The sequence below is a fragment of the Protopterus annectens genome, chromosome 13.part0 (assembly GCF_019279795.1).
Source record: "Protopterus annectens isolate FY-2018-M chromosome 13.part0, PAN1.0, whole genome shotgun sequence".
Taxonomy (NCBI): Eukaryota; Metazoa; Chordata; order Ceratodontiformes; family Protopteridae; genus Protopterus; species Protopterus annectens.
The window spans coordinates 180,549,875-180,573,417 of NC_056747.1; the positions used below are offsets into that span (position 1 = coordinate 180,549,875).

At 42.5% G+C, this 23,543-nt stretch overlaps 1 protein-coding gene across 2 annotated transcripts in view; it reads left to right on the forward strand.

The window, feature by feature from the left end:
* Window positions 1-23,543, forward strand: part of MAST3 (microtubule associated serine/threonine kinase 3) — a 1,680,970-nt gene that overhangs the window by 1,028,662 nt on the left and 628,765 nt on the right. For both annotated transcript variants that reach the window (XM_044090757.1, XM_044090758.1), the window contains one exon: window positions 5,599-5,764. In XM_044090757.1, the coding sequence (XP_043946692.1) occupies window positions 5,599-5,764 (166 nt within the window). The remainder of the gene's footprint in view (window positions 1-5,598; window positions 5,765-23,543) is intronic.

Genomic DNA, 23,543 nt, shown 5'->3' on the forward strand with positions numbered 1-23,543 from the left:
TAAAAAAAAAGGTCATTGTCTCCCTCTACTCTTCCCTCATTAGGCCAGTCATCAAGTACAATGCCCCATTTGGCATGTACCTCACTCGACACCTGCAACAACTGGAGACGCTGCAGAAGTACCTCACAAAGTGGATCCTAGGCCTTAAACACTTGTCCTATATGGACAGACTCAAAAAAATCCAACTATTCTCTGTCTCATATCACCTGCTTAAGAGGCGATCTCTGCTTGACTTAAAGCCATATCTGACTCAGCTCTGTTAGAAATGCTACATTTAAAGAAATCCCAGTCCCTGTGCACCACACACTCCAGAGACCTCAACCTCATTACCACAATCAACAGAACATGCCGGAGGGACAGGTTCATAACCCCGAGACTGCCCATGGTATGGAATAGACTTCCCATACATGTCAAACAGGGCACCTCACTGGCCCTCTTCAAGAGAAATCTTGATGAGTGGATGGGAAATAGAAAATTCACCCCGGCATCACTCCAGTGGCTCTACTCTACAGAGATACTGGGAACTAAGGTTGGGTCGCACAATCCCAGGGTAATCCTATGGGCTAGGCTTGTAAAGGCTCCAGGGCCATTAGCCAAGTACACACACCTATGAACCTATAAGGTCATGTGTAGCAATTCCTATGTGATTTTGAGATGTGATGGGGTATGTCTGCCGACTATTGAACAGTAAAGGGCTGGATCCAAGATAATGTAGTGTAATAAGCAGGACACAGAAGGATATTTTGAAGGTAGCTGTGTTGTCTTTCTGGAAGATGTGTATAACAGAACTACAGAATCAACTGCAAGGTTACAAGAAAATTGTTTTCTAATCATAGAAAAATGATGCAGCCACTGCAGAATGCATCTTTAGATTTTTATTATTTTGTAGTACATTTATCTGTCCTGATTATACTCGGCAATTCGCAAAAAAGATAAGCTGGCAGTACAGTTCTGTGTCACAAGACCCAATCATAACAGGCTCTGTGCACCGTTGGGAGCTGTTATGATTGGGTCTTGTGACACAGAGCTGTTATGATTGGGTCTTGTGGCACAGTTCTGTGTCACAAGACCCAATCATAACAGCTCCCAATTGTGCACAACAACCTTTGTTATGCATCCTTCAAAACTGTTGTGATTGGGTATTTCACTGCTGCAAACGTGGCAGCTTTGACAGAACAGCTTAGGCATCAGTTTCATAGCTTTAAAATCCGTAATGCAATTTGTGCTACCACATAAATAACTAAATTTTGGCAGTGTGAAGTGGGTCCCAACTTTTAAAGCTGTTGGTTGCCTGTGTTACAATGCCAAGAATGTTACAGCTTTCGTGGCTGAAAAGCAGTTTACCTTTACATAACTGAATCACAGTGGTGCGATTGCACACATGAGCGAATCATAACCATGAAAGTCAAAACAGCGACAATTTAATTTGTTCGAAAATCAGCAAATCGAAAAGCAGATTCGCTGATTTTCGAACATAAATATCAAAAGCCCCCCTGCACCCCCATGTGGGGGGGTTGCTCCCCCCACACACACCCTACTTTAATATTCGAGATTGCGCTACAGTGGGGAAAGGGACCATTTTCCGATCCCCACTATAGTGCAATCCGCCCCAGAACGTCAAATGTGCACTGAGCAAATGTCACTGTGCATTCGCTCATTGCACATTCAAACCTTTTTTCATTCAGCGTTTGCAAACTTTGCAAACTGCCTTTTGCCCTTGTGCAATACGCACACATGAAGGTAAACCCTGAAAAACACTTTGCCCTCCTACATTTTTTTTTTTTGTGACTAGTAGTACACTGGGGCAGCTAAAGCTACATGTACTACAAAAATTATGATTGGGTCTGTCTGATCATAATTTACTTGCAAGTTCTCAGCATGGATGTCAAGCTTAACATCTTGAGCTTCATTTTGCTCTGTTCTCAAGGTGAATTTCTTGACACCCATGTCATAAGTGTGTAGTAAGTTGATTAGGATCAGTGACCTGATCATATTTCCTTGTATTTTTGAGAGTGGTAACAAGAATGTTTTACATTTTGAGATGTAATATTGAAGTTACTGTGTAGTTTCTGGTATCCCAGATTTGGCACAGCTATGACAATCTCCACTCCCATGCTCATCTGCTCTTTCCCCTGCTGGGACTTGCCATGATGTGTCATGCATTGACCTAGGATGAAATATCCACCCCTCTGCCTTCCCATTCCTTTTCTGCATTTTGGTTTGTAGTCAGAAAATTTACAAGTTTGATGTTTGAGAAGTCATATCCTTTGAAGTGTTCTTTCATTGCCAAGCAACAAGCTAGGACTTCCACTGCTAGTAGTGCCTGGGAGAGGCATGCAGTATGAAGAAGTGTGACAGGTGACCGTGCTTCAGCCCAACCCCCAACTGACAGTGTCAGAAGCTGCTGCTGTATCCCACCTCATCGCAGGATAGCATCCTTGGATGGTGTCTTACCCAGGGCTGTGCCTAGATAGATGGGAGAAGGTAAGTGATCTGGAGACTAGACATTGATCAGAGCCTACTTTTTCAAGGTCCACTGTGCTGCGGCCTCTGGCTTCCCACCTATCTCCAAGTTCTCCTCACTGTGTAGGGTTAGAAGGATAAAACCCTGATTGTGATCCAGAGAACCAGAGTTCAGGTAGCAGCTCAAGATCCAAAACAACTTGACAGGGAAGGAAGGTCAACTTGCCCATGCTGAAGGAGGAAGAGGTGTTTTTCTTCATTCACATGCCACCATAAAAACAGAGCCCTATTCAGTACTGAAAATGACCAAGTCCAGGGAAGTGAACAAAGCTGTCCCACACCACTGATGGTATAGCCCTCAGTAGCTTGAGGATGGAAGCATACACATGTACTGTGATGGTCTAGGAAGCCCTGATTTAATGCAGGTGCTCACATTAATCACTACTGGTGGAGTTAGGGCCTTAACTAGAAAAGCCGTCATTGCTGAGCTGCAGACAAGGGCATGGCTGCCTGGATGATATCCCCTCTATTTGGCTGTTGCCTCTGAGTTTGGGTGTTTGGGGGGTAACTCAGTGGGGGGGAGGGTATTGGGCTCAGGGTCAATATAGGGAGGCTTTGATGGTCAGCAGATAAGGTAAATGTAGATAGAAAAAAGCATGCTTCCTAGTTCTCCTTGACTAGCGAATTATTGAACTTTTGTCTGTCATTGGCTGATGTTAAGGGGTGCAGTTACAGCTACAACCATCTTTGGGGGACTTTGTCTATGAGTGCTAGTGCTGTTCTTCCTGCACTTGACCGTTTACATACCATTCCAGATGGCCAACTCATGAGAAGTAGGATGCTGAGTTCCCCTGCAAAGTCTCAGCCTTTGGGAGTTCTCTCTTTTCACCTCCCTTCTATCTAAGAAAAGCTGACTGGTTAGAGTTGAAAAGACCTTCACACTAGGTAAGCCCTTAGGATACTCCTGTGTTAGGTATGCACATTGTCTTTGATGTGTAATGTGTGCTGCATCCTTATCAGATGCCACATGTCAGGATCTCATATTTGATGGCTTTGCAAGGCCTCACCCAAACATTTCATAACCCAGTACTGCCAATGGAGTATACCAGCTTGGACACTAAGGCCCTGTAACCCAAAGCTCAGTTTCTGTCTGACATTCACAGTTAGAGTAGAAATGTGGGGGGGGTGCCAGAGCTTTTGGAAGCTGACCGGTTGCTGTGTCTTTAGCAAGACGCAACCTTTGTAGCCTAAAGGGTTCTGTGGCAGTGAGAAATTCAAATATCTACTTTTATGGGTTAAGTGCAATTTACACAGCTGTACTTTTCTTCTCAAGATATCTGTAGCTATCATAACAGAATTCTTTTTGCTCCGTGCACCTTAATATTATCGTATCATATCACCATATCTATCGGTATTATTGAACCAATTAATACTTGGATATGTAGTTTACCACTATAGCCTTTGTTTTAATCTTCATTTGTCTTGTATCTCAAAAAGATTTGAAACTGTCTCAAAATGTTCCACAACACAGAAATGTCCTTTTTCTGGATTTTTTCAAATGCAAAATAGTACCATCTGCAAATGAAGCTAGCCTTTCTTGATTTCCCTATCTTTGAATATGTGAATCTCTTATTTTCTTTGCTAATGGCTCTAAATGTAAAGCAAGTGGGAGAATTTGGCACCCCCACACACACCCTGCTAATTATGTATACCAACTCCCAAGATCACACTACAGTGGGGAAATGGCATGTTTCCCTATACTCCAGTAAGTAAGTACTACTTTCTGCTTCCTTTATGCTGGCCAACTGTGATCGTTCCATGAAATTATTTACAGTGATATGGCCTTTCGATTAAAAGAAATTTTGTTTGTCTGTGTTCGATGAAGAGCCTTTGGATGAACATGCTGTTCGATCAGTAAACATAGGCCCCTTTGTATGGTTTGCCTATCCAGTATCAGAATGTGGATTTTCATCCATGGTATGCATTTTTGTAATTTCTGCGTTGAGGTGGTCTCTTTTGGTTGTTATAATTCAATGCATGAGAGTAGAACCTGGGATAGAGGAGGCCAGAGAAGGCTTCTTAGTTTGGTGTATGACGACATGTTTTGCACCAGTAGGAGATATGCCATTCCCAAGCATGGCAGCTGTATGTTTTCAGAACTGTACTAAGCTTAGGCATAACAAGTGTAATCAACAGTTCCCCACAGCAGAGGACCTTCCCACAGATAAGATGATGTGGTAAATTCATTATATGTGTCTATTTATTTATTTATATGCATAATTAACAATGATGATCTTCCTTTCTTGTTAATATGGTTATAACTAAGCTGCCTCTCTGGCTTTTGCAAATAGAGTTGTTAGTGCACAAACGAGGGCTAAAACATGTAATGTCAGTGATATCTAATTCTCATTGACCTGTTTTCTGCATTACTCTGAAGCTAGATAAATTTGTACATTCATTAGGATGAATCCTGTATGGCTTTTTGACTCTACTGAGCTGGCAACATAGTAAATCTATGACAAAACCTGTAAATGATACCTTGAGTGTACACATTCTAAAAGTATATGTATTAGAGTTACTCATTTTACAAGCAAGTATGATAGGTAGAAACATGTTTGTTGCAGGAGGCAAATCTTACAGTGCCCCTTTATTTTATTATCCTAACTATAATAGTGTGCTACACCTTGGAGAAACTATGACCACTGACTAGCAGTGTAACACCTCTGTTACTCTTTCTTTGAAGTACACCAACCTCAGATCACCCAAACCTCACCATCATGTGAGCATTACAAAATCACTCCACTAAGAAACGAGCAGTGAAATGCAAGCAAATACCATCTAGAGCGGTTATGCTCAGGTGATCCATGGGCGTGACTGTAACCCCATTAGGAGAGGTTAGAGACAGTAGTCATTTTTTAATGTTTTTCTTGTTTTTTTTTTATATACTTGTTTTATGATAGAGTTTTAAATTGGGAGTGAGGAGTATTGTCACTTGATGTTTATATGAGGAAATTTACTGTATGCAGCTGGGCTGAAGCTATTTCCTTAGGCTATTGCTGCGTTAATGTGTAATATTGCCATTTTGTGATGCATTTATAGAGACACTGTTCATAAACATATTGTCTAATTTTGCAGGTTTGTGGAACCCCAGAATATATTGCACCTGAAGTCATCTTGAGACAGGGCTATGGGAAGCCGGTTGATTGGTGGGCTATGGGAATCATTCTGTATGAGTTTCTAGTGGGCTGCGTTCCTTTCTTTGGTGACACAACAGAGGAGCTGTTTGGCCAGGTGGTTAGCGGTAGGTATTCACATTTAATTATGCACCATTTACTTTATTGTTTTAGGTCAGTCTTGTACCTGGATCTGCTGCTTTCTAACATTAGATCATGCTTAAGCAGCCAGGTAAGCACATATTTTATTTTATTTTATTTATGCCATCTTTGATGGTTGCCATTTCCTGCCAGAAGAAGTTCCTGTGCAAATCTGCACTTTTAAGATTAAAAAAGTCATGGCTTTGTTGTCCATTTCAGTCGGCTTTTCAGAAAGCCTGATGGGGATGAATACATGTACTGAAGGACTAAATGGTTGGACATTATGCTATTACTAAATAATAATAGATGAGCAATGAATATCCCCAGAAGGGTGACACCGATATTTTGTGCAGGCTGACCTTTACCTCATTCTACCATAATTTATGAGTCTGCTGAATAGCTTTAAAATTTATTAGACTTCAGTTATGTTTGCTAAACTTCCTGTCAGTTGTAACTGAGACCTATGTTTCACAGTCATCATTTTCAGATTTGCCTTTGCAGAACTTGTGTCTCTGTTTGCAACTGTTTGTCAGTGTTGTTACCACTACATTTGTTAGTGTATAAACTGTTCTTCATTTTATAGCTCATCACTGGAAATCTATAACTCACCTCAGGGTGGGGTCTTGAAGGTTGTTGTACAGAGACCACAGTCCCACGTATCCTCTGAGGGTTGTGTTGAAGCATCGTTTTTTATTTTGTGTTAGACTTCAGCAGCATCTCGTTATTCCCTGGCTAATTTGATCAGCTTAATGTTCCATTTTCCCTAGTAAGTAAATAACTGTTCCAAATTAACTGACATTTTTGTACCCACTGCATCTAACTTTCAGAGAGTTCATTTATTTATTTATTTTTTTACATTTTATTTATTTTACATTTGTTGACTGGGATTGTCCAGCTACAATCAATACAGTAGAAATAAACAATAAAGTTTACAAATGACACCAAAAAAATTTTCAGAATGGTGTAAAATAAAAAAGCTATAAAATTTTGACAGTAGAGCAATATGAACATAAGTTATAGTATACCACTGCAGTTCCAATGCAGGCATGAATTATAGTATCACATTGCAGTTCCTGTGTGTCCTCATTTAATAGGAGAGAGAAAGGACTTGCACATTTTAATAATGAAAGAAAAAGAGGTTGCTGACATGAATAAAGATGCCAGTTACAAGGGAGGTAAAAGAAGGCTGAGAAGAGCTGTGTTAAAAGAAGTAGGAGATAGTGCAGCAGAGACGAATGTAATAGGCTTATAGCGCACAGGCTGGGAATAGTAAGGGAGTTTATGAGGGGTAAGAGCAGTGACAGGACCAGTGGTTGTTTAAGTATTCCGTGGTAGCTGCTTTGAATTGTTTAAGTTGTTTGAGGGACCTAATTTCCAATGGCAATTTGTTCCAATACATTGCAGTATGGTAGCTGTAAAGGTTGCATCCCATTTTGGTCTTAGGTTTATAGATCTAGTTCTTGATCTGAGCTGCGTAAAGGTTTAGTGCGAGTATATTAAGAGATAAGAGAAGATAAGCTGGGGCAATAGGCCGGCTGGTATAGAATGGAGTGAATAATTTGGAGCTGAGAGAGAAGTTGAGGTAATTCTTGCCAGTTTAGGTGTTTTAGTGAGAGACAGTGATGGGGCTTGTATGTTTGATGAGCTGCAAATCGGGCTACTTTGCTGTAGGTTGATTCAAGTTTAGTAAGGAGAGAGGAGCTGAGATTTGTGAAGACTTGAGAGCTGTACAGTCGGCTGGGTCGGAGGTAGGCATGAGAAAGGGTTACTTTTGCTTTGTTAGTGAGAAACTTTTTATTTCTGTAAAAGAGGCCCAGTTTTTGTTGAGTCTTCTGGATACAGTTGTTAGCATGTAAGTCAAACTTAAGTTGATCTATAATTACACCTAAGAGTTTTGTGCTTGATTAAACTTCAATTGGGGTGTTGTTAAGGGGAAAAGTATAGAGAAAGGTTTCAGGTGATTGATATTCTTAGGTAAGAAGAGTAGGAGTTTCGCATTTTTTGTGGGTTCAGAATGAGAATATTATTAGAGAGCCATGTTTCGACTGAGTTGAAGGATGTCTGAGTGATAGAGATGAGTTCAGAAGGGGTGTCAGTGATGGTGATGACTGTGGAGTCGTCTGCATATTGTATCAGGGATGACTGGGTGCAGGAAGTATACAGTAGGTTTGTAAAGATGTTTGAGAGTAACATACCAAGAACAGAGCCTTGGGGAACACCCATTCTTACAGGAAGAGAAGGGGAGAGAGCAGAGAACCACCTCACTGATTGCATTCTATCAGTGAGATAGCTGGAAAACCAGGCAACAGTAGCAGTGGAGAAGTTAAGGTTAGTTAGTTTAGTCAGTAGTAAAGAGTGAGACACAGTGTCAAAGGCTTTTGAAAGGTCTTTGAAAAAGCAAGGGTCTAGCTTGTTACTCTAGCTAATGAAATGGTGTTAAGGAAGGATACAAAGGCAGTGGAAGTACTATGTTTAGGACAGAAGCCATGTTGTGTAGGTGTAAGCAGATTTTCCTGTAGTAAATATTGCATTTGGCAGTGATCTATTACATAGGCATACTTGCTATGCATATAATTGGATCCATCCACTTTTTTTAATGTTACCGTCTGTGCAGGCTATTGTTGAGCCTTCATACCAGTGTGTAGTGACCACCATCTAATATGAACCATGTATACAGTTTCCATTGGCAAGCATTTAAACCACATACTTTTGCTGCTTGGAACCATTGATTGCCCTAATGCTTAGCAAGTAATTAGTCTAATCAGTCATCATTTATTAACAAACATGTATTTTTTTCACTCTTCATAATGTTATTGGATCTTTATAGTTTTATTGTGCTCATTAAAAGATTTGCTGCTGCAGTATAATTCCTCACAGATGGTAATTGTCCACATGCACACATTTGTCCTTCCAGCCTGACTCCCACAGTTTTCCAACATCCCCACAGCAAAGTTGGTGTTGTCCTAATACTGTGAACATCAGTATAATGCTCACTAGTAAAAATAGAAGACTGTGCTGTTGTCTTTGTTTTCTGCTGCAAGAATCCACCAGTTTTCAATCCTGTTGTTTGTTCCAGTTGGTTTACAGCGAGTAATAAGTAACTTAGTCTAGGAAAATTTTCTATTTCGAAATCTTGACGGTTTTATGTTATCTTAACTGCTTTTCATTTTATATTTTCAATTTGATCAGAGTTGGATCACCCAAGGTCAGTGGTACATCCAGAAAAGATCACCACCAAGTGCCTTTGCAGGAGAAGGATCCTGCCAAAAGACTGCTAGTCTTGGTGCCATTTTTGTTTAGGGAAAAACTGTCAAGAGTTATTGTGTAAACACTGCATTGCCTTTAATAACAAGACCATGTTGCATCACACCAACTGTTTGCTAACTTTCTTGGAACTCCAATAGCTTTTGGCTTGGATTACCCAACATAAGCCTGACAATGTACTTCTGTTCACATGTTGCAGTATTCATCACATATGGGTTTCTCCTCTTGCTACCCGAACGTCCGGCCAGTTTACAAAAGTTTTCAGTCACTGTATGGTGCTTGGGACGTCTGACATGGCTAGTGGAATGTGGGCCATAAAAGTGACATCTGCACTCACTAGCCCTCAGAACTTCTCAACCGCCAGTTGAATGTCAGGTGTTCCTGCCTTCCCGGTCGTCGGATCTTGAAGAAATCAGATAAGTGCCCCATTGGGGAACCTTTTCAGTCATTTTCTTTATCTTAATGCTTGTTCATGTCATCCAGAAAGGGCAAGTGTAAGTGCATCCGTCAGATACCCCACAAGGACGCCCATGATCAGTGTCTTTTTTGTTTAGGTCGGTTGCACGACTACAATTCCTGTTCCATTTGCCAGGCGTTTGTGCCCAAAACTTTGCTTGGTCGACTGCACTCACTCAACCTTTATCTGAAAAATCAGCCAACGTACCTGCCGAACCGCAGAAAAAGAAAGCCAAGACTATCAGGCCTACCACTACCGCTGCACCTCTTGCGTCCGAGACAGCCTGTGGCCAACGGCCTAGTTGAGGATTCAGCCTCCACAGCCTCGGATACAGCAGGTACCTCCACAGAAACCGCACAGTCTCGCTCGGAGGGCACGTCCATAGAGGCTTTTCTGATGTTGGTTTCCAATGCTGGGGGGGAACCCACGATTTTGGTAGGTCCATTGGATCCCACCAGTTCCTTACAGGTGCCCGATTCCAGGCCTTCTTCCCTTCAGACTCCCGCCAGACCTCTCAAAACGAAGGAAAAAAGAAAACACATTTCACCTACTACTGAAAGCATGCCTGACTGGCAGGCTTTCAGCCAAAGTTTGTTTAATGCTTTCATGGCCTTACGGCCTACCACTACAGGGTCTTCGACCATCCCTCCTTCTATACTGAGCCCAAGGATCAAACATCAGACCCCTCTCTAAGGGAGGAGGAGGAATTTTCTGATTCTTTATCTGAAGAATCCCTCTCTTATACTTCTCAGCTTTCTTCTCCCTTGGGGTACGGTTCCCTAGAGGAAGAATCTGTTGATCCTGACTCCTCAGCTGAGAATTTGATGTCTGGTGAGACTATTACCAAGATGAAGGAACATTTTAAGTGGGAATCATCTGAAATGACTGAGGTTCAAAAAAGGTATTATTACCTCATTCAGATGGATTCCCAAACTCCTACTGCTGTTCCTCCAATTTTGCCTGCCTTCCTGGATGCCTTCTCTTCAACATCCTTGAACCCTGACTCACAACCCCCTGCTCCACGCAGACTTGATAGATTTTGTAAAGTCTCTGAGACTGCTAAGTTTCTTAAGTGTCCTCCAGCAGACCCTACCACCATTTCCATCTCCACAGATAAGGCCTCAAAACTATTACCTACCACCACCATTCTTTGTGTAACAGACAGAAAAGCCATGGAACGTCTGGGTAAGAAAATTTACACCTCTGCTACTCTGGCCTTCAGGACTACTAACTACCAAGCACACATGGCTAAATATGCCTTATCCCTTCTGGAGAAAGTTTCTAAGGAATTGACTGATTCATCAGATTTTGCTGCCAAAGTTTCACTGTCTTCCCTTGTTGCTGTCACCTCCCAGGTTACCAGGTACTCTGTAAAGTGCAGATGTTCATCATGTGACACTGCTGCAGTCATTACACTTGAGTTATCCTGCCGTCAGGCGGTTCCCCAGTCGGCATCTGTTGCTGTCACTTCTTTCCTGACATCAGTGCGCCAAGGGGATATAAGATGCAGCCCACGCCATTTTCTTCAGTCTTTCTTGCCGCGCGGTGCCCGAAGCAGAAGCAGTTCGCAAGTGCCGGTCGGCCGACTCCTGAGATTTTCATACCGAATCCAGAACCGAAGTCTTCTAAAAAGCTAAGTACCCCATTGGGGAAACTTTTTCTTGCCTCAGACTGATGTCAGTAAAAGTTAATAGTTGTATTTCTTGTGGGAAGCAAATACCTCATAAGGATTTCTACTCCTACTGTATCGCATGCCTAGGCCCTGACCACAACGTCACTGGTTGTCGGTTTTGTGCTAGGTTTAACAAGCGCACTATTAAACGTCGGTTTGATTTTGCCCGACATTATTTTGGCAGAAAATTTAATTACACTATGCTGAACTTCCGACCGGAATTCATAAAAAACGCAAGGACAAGGATAGGCATCCGAGGCCCAAAACTGACGACGAGGCCTCTTCTAGGCCAGTCGCCGGTTCTGCGTTTTTCAGCGAGGCATCTACGCAGCCCCTGACTGCTTCAATAGAACCACAGACCGCCTCTGACTCCCACATGGAGCTGGCTGGGCCTTCGGACCCCCCTGCAATTCAAATTACTGAGCTTAATCCTTCAGAGGGAACCGAAGTAGCTGAACTTTCCACATCTTCAGAGGGTGTTTTCAGACCTACACAGTTAACAATTAAACCCTCTGTTAAGTCTAAGCCTCCCATAAAAGCTAAGAAGCAGACACAATCTCTAGGGCAGGCTTCCATGCCTAAGAAACAAATGCTTAAAATGGCCGAAGACCTAATCACCCTGATCAGAGGGTCCCAACTCCCTCCAGATAAAAGGCCCAGGCAAGAAGCTGACTATGAATCTTCAGACCAGGTGTCCATTTCCTCTGACTCATCCTCAGACCTAGGGTATTCCTTACCCCCTTATGAGGATTCTGATGCTGAGGAATCCATTCCATCAGCTTCTCCATCTGAGGACTACTCCTTTGGGGAGACCTTACATACCATTAGGGAGCATTTCCACTGGGAAGGCCAAGATTACTCAGAATCCAAGAAAAGGCTCAGAGACTTCCTTTTTATTGCCTCAACACAGACCCCTTGCTATTCTGTCAGTGTTAGATATTGTGGATGATGTATACACTGAATCCAGCTTAAACCCTGACTCCTTACCACCAGCCCCAGTTAAGCCAGATAGATATTAGAGTCCCTGACTCTCACAAATTTCTATACAAAAGCCATGTTGCTGACCCAGAAATTATTTCTCAGGGACCCAAAGGGATTAAGGCCTCATCAGCTAAAAACCCAGTCCCCTCTGACAGAGATTCTAGAGCATTAGACAGATGGGGCAAGAAAGTTTATACATCTGCAACTTTAGCCATGAGAGCTTTAAATTGCCAGTTTCACATGCTAAAATATCAGCAATTCTTAATGTCTCAGTTGAAACAAAAGATGATTCCATATTCAGATCCTCCTAATTTGAAAGAAATACAGGATTTATTGCATGCAGCTGAACAGGTGGGAAAACATACTTTGCAATGTGGTTTTGATTCCTTAGAGGCCTCCTGTAGAGCAGCAGTTACAGGCTCTGTCATTAGAAGGCATGCTTAGTTAAAAGAACATACATTACCAGAACATGTAAAGGCCAAATTACTGGATGCACCTTTGCAACGTGATGTGTTGTTTGGAGTTGAGGCAGAGGAGGTATTAAAAAAGATGGAAGATAAGGCAAAATCTATGCAAACGGTCCAAGATTTCTTACAGGTTCAACTTCCTCGTTTCAGCAGAAATTGGCCAACAAAAAATTGGTCCTTTCCAGTCACAGACAGACCTCAAAGGGGCAGATATAGATGTCCAAGAGGTAGAGGTCAGACCCAAGGCCCTTACAGACCTTGGCAATGGGGTGCACCAGGCCAGAAAGAAGGGGAAGACAGACCTCAACCTTATAAAAAGCAATCTCAATGACTTCCCACTACAGCTGCCAAACAGCTCTCTCTTGGCAGCCCCCTTAGGAGGAAAACTGGCTCTTTTCTATCACAAATGGCATTGCATCACTAAAGACAAATGGGTTCTCAACATCATATCTCAAGGTTACAGGTTCCACTTCCACACTCTTCCAAGATTAAAAGGAATGCCAAATCTGCCACCACATCAATGGGCAGAGGCTCAAAAACAAATTACAGCACTCATGGACATGAGAGCTATTCAAAAGGTACCACCGCAAGAGCAAGGACAAGGATTTTACTCATGACTCTTTCTGGTTCCCAGAAAGGACAAAGCCTGGAGACCCATTCTGGACCTTTCTTCTCTGAACACTTACCTGGATATTCCGAAATTCAAAATGTTGACACTACAGCAGCTTTTTCCCATGCTGGCCAAGAAAGCTTGGCTCGTGACTTTGGACCTCAAAGAGGCATACCTGCATGTCACTATCAGACAAAACTGCAGAAGATACCTCAGATTTCTAGCAGGTTCAATGCACTATCAATTCTCTGCACTGCCCTTTGGCTTATCTACTGTGCCCAGGGTCTTCACAAAGTGCCTGGCACCGGTAATTGCATTTTGCAGGCAAAAAGGAATTCAAATTTACCCATACCTGGACGACTGCCTAATCCAAGCAGAGAGCAAGGACATTCTTCTAAAGCATCTGGCGTACGTAAAACAGTTATTAAGTTGCCTGGGGTACACAGTAAACGAAAATAAATCAAAACTAGTGCCATCACAACAGATAATATTCCTGGGTGCCAGCTTAAACACAATGGCCCAGATGGCTTATCTCATGCCAGACAAGCAAGGACAACTGACTCAGTATTTTCATTTAATGGCAACAAAAACCCAACTCCCTGCAAGAAAAATTCTGCAGGCCTTGGGATACATGGCATCTTGCTTACTACTTACTACTAATTCCATATGCCAGACTGCATATGAGGAAACTACAATGGTACCTAAAGAGTGTATGGTCTCATCACTGTCAAAATTTGGAAACCGTTATACCACTAATTCCTTGCTTACAACAGGAATTTCAATGGTGGGCTCAAGCTTGTCACCTCAACAAAGGACAACCTTTTACTCAACCCACAGCCAGGCAGACACTGACAACAGATGCATCGGATTACGCCTGGGGAGCACACATGGCAGAAAAATGTATTCAGGGCGAGTGGCCCGCAGAACAAAGACATCTCCACATCAATCAAAAAGAGATGCTAGCTGTACAAAATGCAATTATATCTTTCAAGGACCTGCTACATCCAGGACAACTACTACTAAAGGCAGACAACACCACAGTTATGTGCTACTTAAACAAGCAAGGGGGCACACACTCCTACCCCCTCTGCAGACAAGCCATGAACTTGTGGAACACAGCTTTAAACTACTAAGTTCATCTGCAGGCACAATTCCTGCCAGGAGAGAAAAACACACTGGCAGACGACCTAAGCAGAAACATCATGGATCCTCACGAATGGCAATTGAGTCCACAAATATTCAGAATGATAGCACAAAAATGGGGGAAACCAGACATAGATCTGTTTGCAACCCCAATGAACTGCCAACTACAGAAATTCTGCACAAGGAGCTACCATCCACAAGCATGGAAAGTGGATGCCCTCTCATTCAGCTGGAAAAAACTACAAGTATACGCTTTCCCTTCCCTACCTCTCCTTCCAAAGGTACTCATAAAAGCCAGGCAGGAAGAGCCAAAGATGATCCTGATTGCACCAGACTGGCCACGCCAGCACTGGTACCCAATCTTAAAAAACTTGGCACAGGAACCACCCTGGATTTTGCCTCAAATCCCACAGCTGTTGACAACACAACAATCAGATACTTCACAGCCAGCTAAAGACTTTAAATCTAGCTGCATGGTAAATTCCTTAACCAAGCAAGCATTGTCTCTCTCCAAAGCTGTTATAGATGTCATTCTGGAGGCCAGAAGGCCTAGCACCAGGAAAGCCTACTCGGATAAATGGAAGAGATTCTGTGCCTGGAACCAAGCGCACAGCCTTGACCCTCTTGTACCAAACATTCCTCAGATACTTCAATACTTAACTGAGATGCTAGACAAGGGCTTCTCCTTGTCATCCATCAAGATTCATGCCTCAGCCATTTCTGCTCATTACAACACGGATCCAAAATTTTTTTCAAATCCTTTGCTCAAACAGTACCTCAGAGGGGCTAAAAACATGAGACCGCCCCGTAGAGCACCTACACCAACTTGGGACCTCAACTTTGTTTTGGAAAAATTAACTTTACCTCCTTTTGAGCCAGCTAACACAGCAGATTTAAAATACATCTCTTGGAAGACTGCTCTGCTACTGGCGATAACATCAGCAAGAAGAGTTTCAGAATTGCAGGCACTAATGACAGTGGAACCTTTCCTCATCTTCCACCAGGACAGGGTGTCCTTAAGAACTAACTCTACGTTTATGCCAAATGTAGCATCAAGTGTGACTCTAAACCAAACTATTCACTTGCCAACTTTTTATCCAAAACCACAGAACAAAGGAGAGAGACTACTACATTCTTTGGACATTCACAGACAGTTACACTTCTACTTGGACAAAACCAAAGCTTTCAGAAAATCTGAGCAATTATTGGTAGCATACACTGCAGGAGCACAGGGAAAAGCCATTTCAAAGCAGACTATTTCAAAATGGATAGCTCACTGTATACGTTTTTGCTATACCCACCATGGGAAACCTGTACCTAGCAGCATTAGATCTCACTCCACCAGGGCAACGGCCACTTCAACTGCCTACCTCAGAGGAGTGCCTACCAAGGATATTCTAGAAGCAGCAACATGGAATTCTGTCCATACCTTCACCAAACATTACCATTTGCCTTTATATTATAAATCCAGAGCTGCCTTTGCCACTGCTTTGCTGCAGGGCCTTATAGCCACCCCTAATGCCTTATAGATCCATCCTCCCTACCTCAGCTTTGGGATTCCACCCAAGTGTAATGACTGCAGCAGTGTCACACGATGAACATAGTACAGTTTTGTACTTACCATAAATGTAGATGTTCGAGTGTAGACACTGCTGCAGTCCAGGTTACCCTCCCTCCTTCCCCTCTTACTCTCTGGTACGTACCTAGCTCTTCTACCTTTATTCCCTAAAAGGGAATATTTGCTGGTAATTAAAAATGGTTGTTTGCTTTTCTTATATATATATTTCACTAGCAATTTGCAAGGCCTACCAATTTGGGGGCACCTGACATCTGGGGCAAGAAAAACTGAAGAAAATGGCGACTGCTGCATCTTATATCCCCCTGGCGCACTGACGTCAGGGAAGAAGCGACAGCAACTGACGCCGGACCAAGATTTTGGAACTCAGGCCGACTGGGGAACTGCCTGACGGCAGGATAACCCAAGTGTAATGACTGCAGCAGTGTCTACACTTGAACGTCTACATTTATGGTAGGTACAAAACTGTACTTTATGATGCTGCTGAGGCCTCAGCCAGGACAGCAGCATCAGCATCTGCTTTGAGAAGGTATTCCTGGCTGTGCTTCCAGCCTCTACCAGATGACTTTAGAGCTAAGCTGGTTGATGCCCCTCTGGACTATACAGCTCTGTTTGGTACTAAAGTGGCCAATTTATTTAAGCCACTACAGCAGAAGCGAAAAGAGATGCAGGATTTACAACACCTGCTGGTTTCTCCTATTCCAGAATTCCAGAGGAATTATCCAGCAAAAACATAATTTATTAGAAAGCACTCTCGTCCTGCTGCTCCCACAAGGCCCAGAAAAGCAACTAATAAGCAACCCACTCCTGCCAGAGCTTCCCCCTTCTCTAGCCAGAGGCAGCCCTTTCAAGACAAGGCAGGTAGTTTCTGACTACCCGCCAGCCTTAAAACCTCCACCACCACCCCCCTCTCTCTGTGCATCTCTCTCACTGTCTTCCAGTGTGGCCATCCATCATCTCAGACAAATGGGTCCTTTCGGTAATGCAAAACGGGTATTTTATGACCTGGCTTATGCCCCTAAAGTGAAGGGTTATCCCTCAACCTCCAAAACAACAGCTTAGACCTATTGCAGCCTGTACTAGAAACTCTGATGGCACAAGGCACCATTATAACAATACCACTGGCTGCAAAAGGAAGTGGTTTCTACTCCAAGATTTTCCTAGTGCCAAGAAAAAATGGTCCTTGGAGACCAACTATGGACCTCTCTCTACTCAACCTCTTCCTTCAGGTTCCTACTTTCAGGATGTTGACCTTACCAGCTCCTTTTCCACTCCTTCTTCCCCAAGGGTTCATGGCCATCCCAGATACAAAGGATGCCTACCTTCACATCCCCATAAGGCCCGATTTCAGGAAATACCTGAGGTTCTCTGCGGGCCCTTCTCACTTTCAGTTATCTGCCTTGCCCTTTGGGCTTTCCACAGCACCCAGTGTGCAGGACAAAAAAAAATCCAGATATTCCGTTATCTGGACGACCTGCTCATACAGGCAGATTGCAATAAGACCCTCCTGCAACACATACAACTTGCCATTGCCTTCCGACATTCCCTGGGATTTCAGATCATCTTCCCAAAATCCCACCTGGAACCTTCCCAAGACAATGTCTTCTTGGGGTGCAGGATTCGCACAAACATCATGAAAGTCTACCCCCCCCCAAAAAGGTGGAAAGCTTAACCGAACACCTACTTATGGTCCTCCAGACAACAGAATTGACAGCAAGGCAGTATCTCAGGCTCCTGGGTACATGACAGCCACTATCCCCATGTTACTGTTAGCAAGACTCCATATGAGGAAGTTGCAATGGTATCTAAGGTTAGTCTGGACCCTGCACTCCCACCCCTTGGAGTACAGGGTTCCATTCCTACCCTGCCTCAAACTAGAAATCCAGTGATGGTTGAGGCAAGTGAACCTCAATCCAGGTTTTCCCTCCAACCACCTCAACACAAACAAGTCATGCACACAGATGCCTGAGACTTGGGCTGGGGAGCAACTCTGGGCAATCTGAAAGTGTAGGGGCTGTGGCCAGGGCTGTACAAAAAAGAACACATCAATATCTGAGAAATTAGAGCAATACTCCTGGCCCTGCAAGCCTTTCAATTCAGTCTAGAACAAGAGCCACTAAAGATCTTTACAGACAGTACCACAGTGCTGTAGTATCTCATCACAGGGGGGACCAAATCTTACTTGCTTTGCAGACTAGCTCTCCTGGTGTGGGAATTGGCCACCACCCAGGGAGTTGCCCTGCAGGTGGTTTGCATTCCTTCACAACAGAACTCCCAGGCAAACTCCCTCAGCAGATCCACAACAAACAACCACAAATGGATGCCTCACGGGGATGTCTTCTTGGACCTGGTCCACTGGTGGGGTACACCTCAAATAGACCTGTTTGCCTCCTCTGTCAACAGGAAACTTCCTCTCTTCTGCACCAGACTCCCACACCCTCAGGCGATGGCAACAGATCCCTTCTCAACCTCTTGAAATGGGAAGTTTCTCTATGCATCCCCCCCTTCCACTTGTACAGAAGGTTCTGTTGAAGATCCAGCAGGACAGACCAAATATCTTGTTGGTGACATGCTATTGATCAAAACAGGTTATCCAAGGACAATCACCACAAGTTATCCCTCACAGTGTACCTTCTCACACAGCACAAGGGATACCAAATACACCCACACTGGCAATTGCTGTACCTCATACTGTGATTGATAGGATTCTGATCCCTTTCAGACACCTTTACAATGAGGACATGCTCACTGTCCTGCAGGAAGACAAGGAACCAAACACAAGAAAATCTTTCCTATCAAAGTGGAAGAGATTTTCTATATGGTGTCTCAAAAGACAGTTGGACCCACTTGCAATTGACACCCTTCTAGTACTGTCTTAGCTGTGTGAACTGTTGCAGACAGGAGTGGCCTACTCATCCATTAAACCCCACTTGTCTTCCATTTCAGCATGTCTTCCTCTGGATCCTCCCATAGCTTCCAGACTACCAGCTAAGTTATTCCTTAAAGGGATCCTTCACCTAAGACCTGCCAGGAAGCCATCTCCACCCCCATGGGACCTCAGCTGTGTTTTGGAAAAGCTTACGCTTCCTCCATTCAAGCCAGCAGAGAAAGCTTCCCTAAAACACTGTACATGGAAAACTGTACTACTCGTAGCCTTGACCTCAGCCAGAAGAGTGTCACAGCTACAAGTCCTCATGGCTATCCCACCTTTCCTGGTATTCCACACAGATAGGGTTACTTATTCCACTAGTTCCACTAGATCACTAGCGCACCATATACAGTGGACGGAAAACTTTTGTGTACTGGCTGGACGTTAGAACTAACCCTTACTTCATGCCCAAGGTGGGGAAACTTTTGTGTACTGGCTGGACGTTAGAACTAACCCTTACTTCATGCCCAAGGTGGGGAATGGCCTTTCCCTAACCCAGGCCGTCTACCTACCAGCCTTCTTCCCTAACCCATAGGGAGACCGTGAGAGTGCACTCCATTCCCTGGATGTGCACAGACAACTTAAATTTTATCTGCACAAAACCAAGTCCATCAGACAGGCTGATCAACTGTTTGTCTCCTTCCACTCCAGGGCCCTAGGGAAGGCAGTAATCAAACAAACTATTTCAACCTGGATTTCCAAAGCTGTCACCTTCTGCTACAAATACCATGGGAAATCTGTACAAGGTACTTTTAAAGCACACTCCACCAGGGCAGTGGCCTCCTCAGGAGCCTTCTGGATACCTCTAACATTCTTGAAGCAGCCACTTGGTCATCAGTGCACACCTTCACCAAACATTACAAGTTAGACAATATTTCCAGAGCCACGGTCGGATTTACCAGGGCTAGCCTTCATGGATTCCTGGAGACCACCTCTAGACCACCAACCCCTTCTTCACAGTGAGCTTTGGCACTCACCCATATGTGATGAATACTGCAACATGTGAGTAGAAGGACATAGAAAAGTTGTGAAAATCTTACCATAACCATAAATGTCCTTCTCTTCCATGTTGCAGTATTCCTTTCCACCCTCCTTCTCCTCCTGTTATGCTACATTTCCCTTTCTGAATGGCACAGGACTGGCATTTCTCTTGCTAGAACTGGTTCCGACTGGGGCTTACAGTTCTGAGGGCTGGTGCATGCAGATGCCACTTTTATGGCCAACATTCCACTAGTCACGTCAGATGTCCCACGCACCATACAGTGACGGAAAACTTTTGTGTACTGGCTGGACGTTCGGGTAGCAAGAGGAGTAAATCCTTATGTGATGAATACTGGACATGGAAGAGAAGGACATCTATGGTCATGGTAAGATTTTCCACAACTTTTCTTTCTCGCTGTAACTGAAACTTGGCTTAAACCCAGTATAAACAACTCCAAAGTTATATCTTCTGGCTGTAATATCATCTGTAATTACTGTATAAAGAGGAAAGGTGGTGAGATTGCAGTATTTTTCAATGCCTATAAACAGACAAGACATAAAAACACCACTCGAATTTAATACACTTTAAAAGCAAATGTCATATGAAACGCTTTTTGTCCAGCCAGTTGACTGGACTTTGTCAGATAAAATCAAGTAATTTAGTACAACTTTTCAATAAGATATACACCCCACCCCTCTTTATATCCCTCCTGGTAACAGTACAGCTATACTGGAAGGTATCCTACATTGGATATTCATAACATTTCCACAAGAAAAAAATTTACTGTGATGTGAATGTCAATTGATTGGACATAAACTTTAGTTCCCCCTACATCTGTCATGAACTTGTATGGTTTCACGCAACTAATTAATGGCTCCACACATTATAGCATGACATCAAATTCTCTATTAGACTGGATCCTAGTATCAGACGATAACAAATACTCCATCACAGGTACAATGTCAGACTCTCTCAGTGACCATCTCCCAATCTATACGACTAGACATCTCACACATCCACTTAAGCAGCATGTTTATAAAACAACACATACCCTTTCCAAGTTTAACCCATACTATCATCTATTAACTGGAATTTCCTAAAAATCCTCCCCTTAGATGATGCTGCAATTGAATTCAATACGTTTCTAAATATCCTTGCACCTCCTAGAAGAAAGAGAATGAAAACAAATATTGCAATTTGGCTATCCAAAAATAGTAGAGTGCTAATGCGAAATAGAGAAAAAGCATGGAAAGAATGACAAAAATATAAAGCACCTCAATATCATGAAAACTTCAGAATGCTTCACAGTCATACTAAAAAGCAAATAAATGAAGAGAAAAAATGGGTTTATATTATGTTATCACAAAACATGTTCATCAAACACTTATTCGTCGACCAATATACAGCGAAAATACTAATCTCCTAACAGCCACTTCAGCTAATTTTTTCCCCAGGGAAAAAAATCGCTTGGCCATCATCAGGGATTTGCCCTTTTCTCCACTGTAGTACAATATCAGAGTTGTTATATTTAATTAGGGGAGGTGTGGCCCCCACTTTGTTGGCTTTGAAAGTTTGTTTTGTTTTTGTTTGGCCAAGTGATTTTTTTTCCCCTGGGAAGAAATTTGCTAAAGTGGCTGTTCCGTGATTAGTGTTTTCGCTGTATCGTGGTCAATGAAAACGTTTTCGATGAGATAATATAGACCCAAAAAAAACTATACTGTAATAACTTTCAGAATAATACTAAACTCTAAACAATTTTGGACATCCATTAAAGAAATCTTGTATCCAGGCTAAAAATTCAACCCAAACCCCTCTCCTGATAACTCTCCACTTGACACTGCCATACAGTTTATTTTATAGATAGTATAATATCTCTAACTAAGGATTCCTAAACATCTAATCCCAACCCTGCCCAGCAGCCACATATTACCACATCCACTTTCACCTTCCTGTAAAAAAAATATATATATATATATATATATATATATATATATATATATATATGGTGGTGCCCTATGTGGCAGCAGCTGCTTTGGATCCCTACAGAAAAATGCACGATTTGTCTTGTTTTTCTGTATAAATAGAGAAAAGACACTTCAACTGGAGATAAAAACACTTTACTACAAATAAAAATAACAAAAAGGTAAGCGCTTTCGAGGTAACCCTCTTCTTCAGATCTAAATACAAACTGATAAAAATCCTGGATTTAAATGCAAGCACTGACCAATAAAAACAAGGCTTAGGAATGCATCATAAAAAATTAATTAATTAATGTGGCAAAACCTCTTCTCTTCAAAAGAGGTTTTAAAGACACAGCGCTATTGAGGCCAGGTGGAAAATATGCCTTGAAGTCCGCAATTCATCTTAATTCAATATATTCTGTCTCATTTTTAATGTCCCCTTCACGCAAACAGACATTCACTTTCTGCAAAACTAAACATTTAAAATTATGCTGTGTATCATGATCAGTTACATGCTTAGCTAGTGCATTCGTGCATTTGCTGTTATGTATGTCATTGAGATGTTCCAAAATTCTTTCTTTTAACATGCAATTAGTCTTGCCTATGTAAAATGCACTACATAAATTACACTTTGCTAAATAAACAATGTTTCTTGTGGAACAATCAGCATAAATAGAAAACTCTATAGGCTTATCATTTAGTGGATGACTGACTATCCAAGCAGACCATATATAGGCACAAGCTTTACAAGTTTTACAGGGGTGGGTGCCTCTATGCTGTGAGTTAAACCTCTCACATATATTATGATGCTTGTAACATAACCTTTGTTTCAAGTTTCTATTATTCTTGAAGCTAAAGCTCGGATTAGTTCCCAGTACCTGGCTAATACTTGGATCAGTCAACAAAGTAGGCCAATTCTTTTTAACAATATCACATACTACATTGACATTGTTAGAATAAGTCAAACACAACCTATTCACAGGTTGATTAACTTTCCTTCCTGCACTTTGTACTTCAACTCGACAGCTATCAGAAAAATAGGGCTTGGGTTTTACAGATATCGGAGGAATTAACTTCCTCTATTGCACTATGTAGGTCAAACTTCTTGTATCCTCTATCTAGGAGATCTGATGTAAGGCCCTGGACCGCAGCAGTGTAGTCAGCCCCATCAGTGTGAAGTCTCCTACAGTGTAGCACTTGATTCTTGGCTACATTTTTCATAATATGCCTGGAATGCATGCTGGAGCGATGGAGAATGTTATTCTTCCTACAATCTTTCCTGTGCGTTTTAGTAGATACATCTCCTGATATGCTCTTACTAGCAAGAACATCCAGAAAGTCCAGCTTTTCTTTTGAAAATTTAAGTGAGAAAGAGAGGTAAGATGTAGTATTCTCAAGGAAGTTAACAAAACTGTCTAAATCTTGCTCATTCCCATGCCAAGTAAAAAAGATGTCATCCACAAAACGCTTGAATTCAGGCCATTTTACTATGCAGACAGTTAGTTTAAGTAAATCTACTTTGGACAATAATATGGTTTCGGCATCTAATATTACACATGCCAACTTTTCAACTAATACAGAACCTGTGGTTAAACTTAAGGTGTTTTCCTCTTTGAACAGTAATAATGTGAGTAATGAAGGCACACGTTCTTCTGGGGTTTTTTTAGACAAAGCACTGTCCATAAGGCAGGACAAACATATGAGCAGGTCCAGGAGTCGCAGGC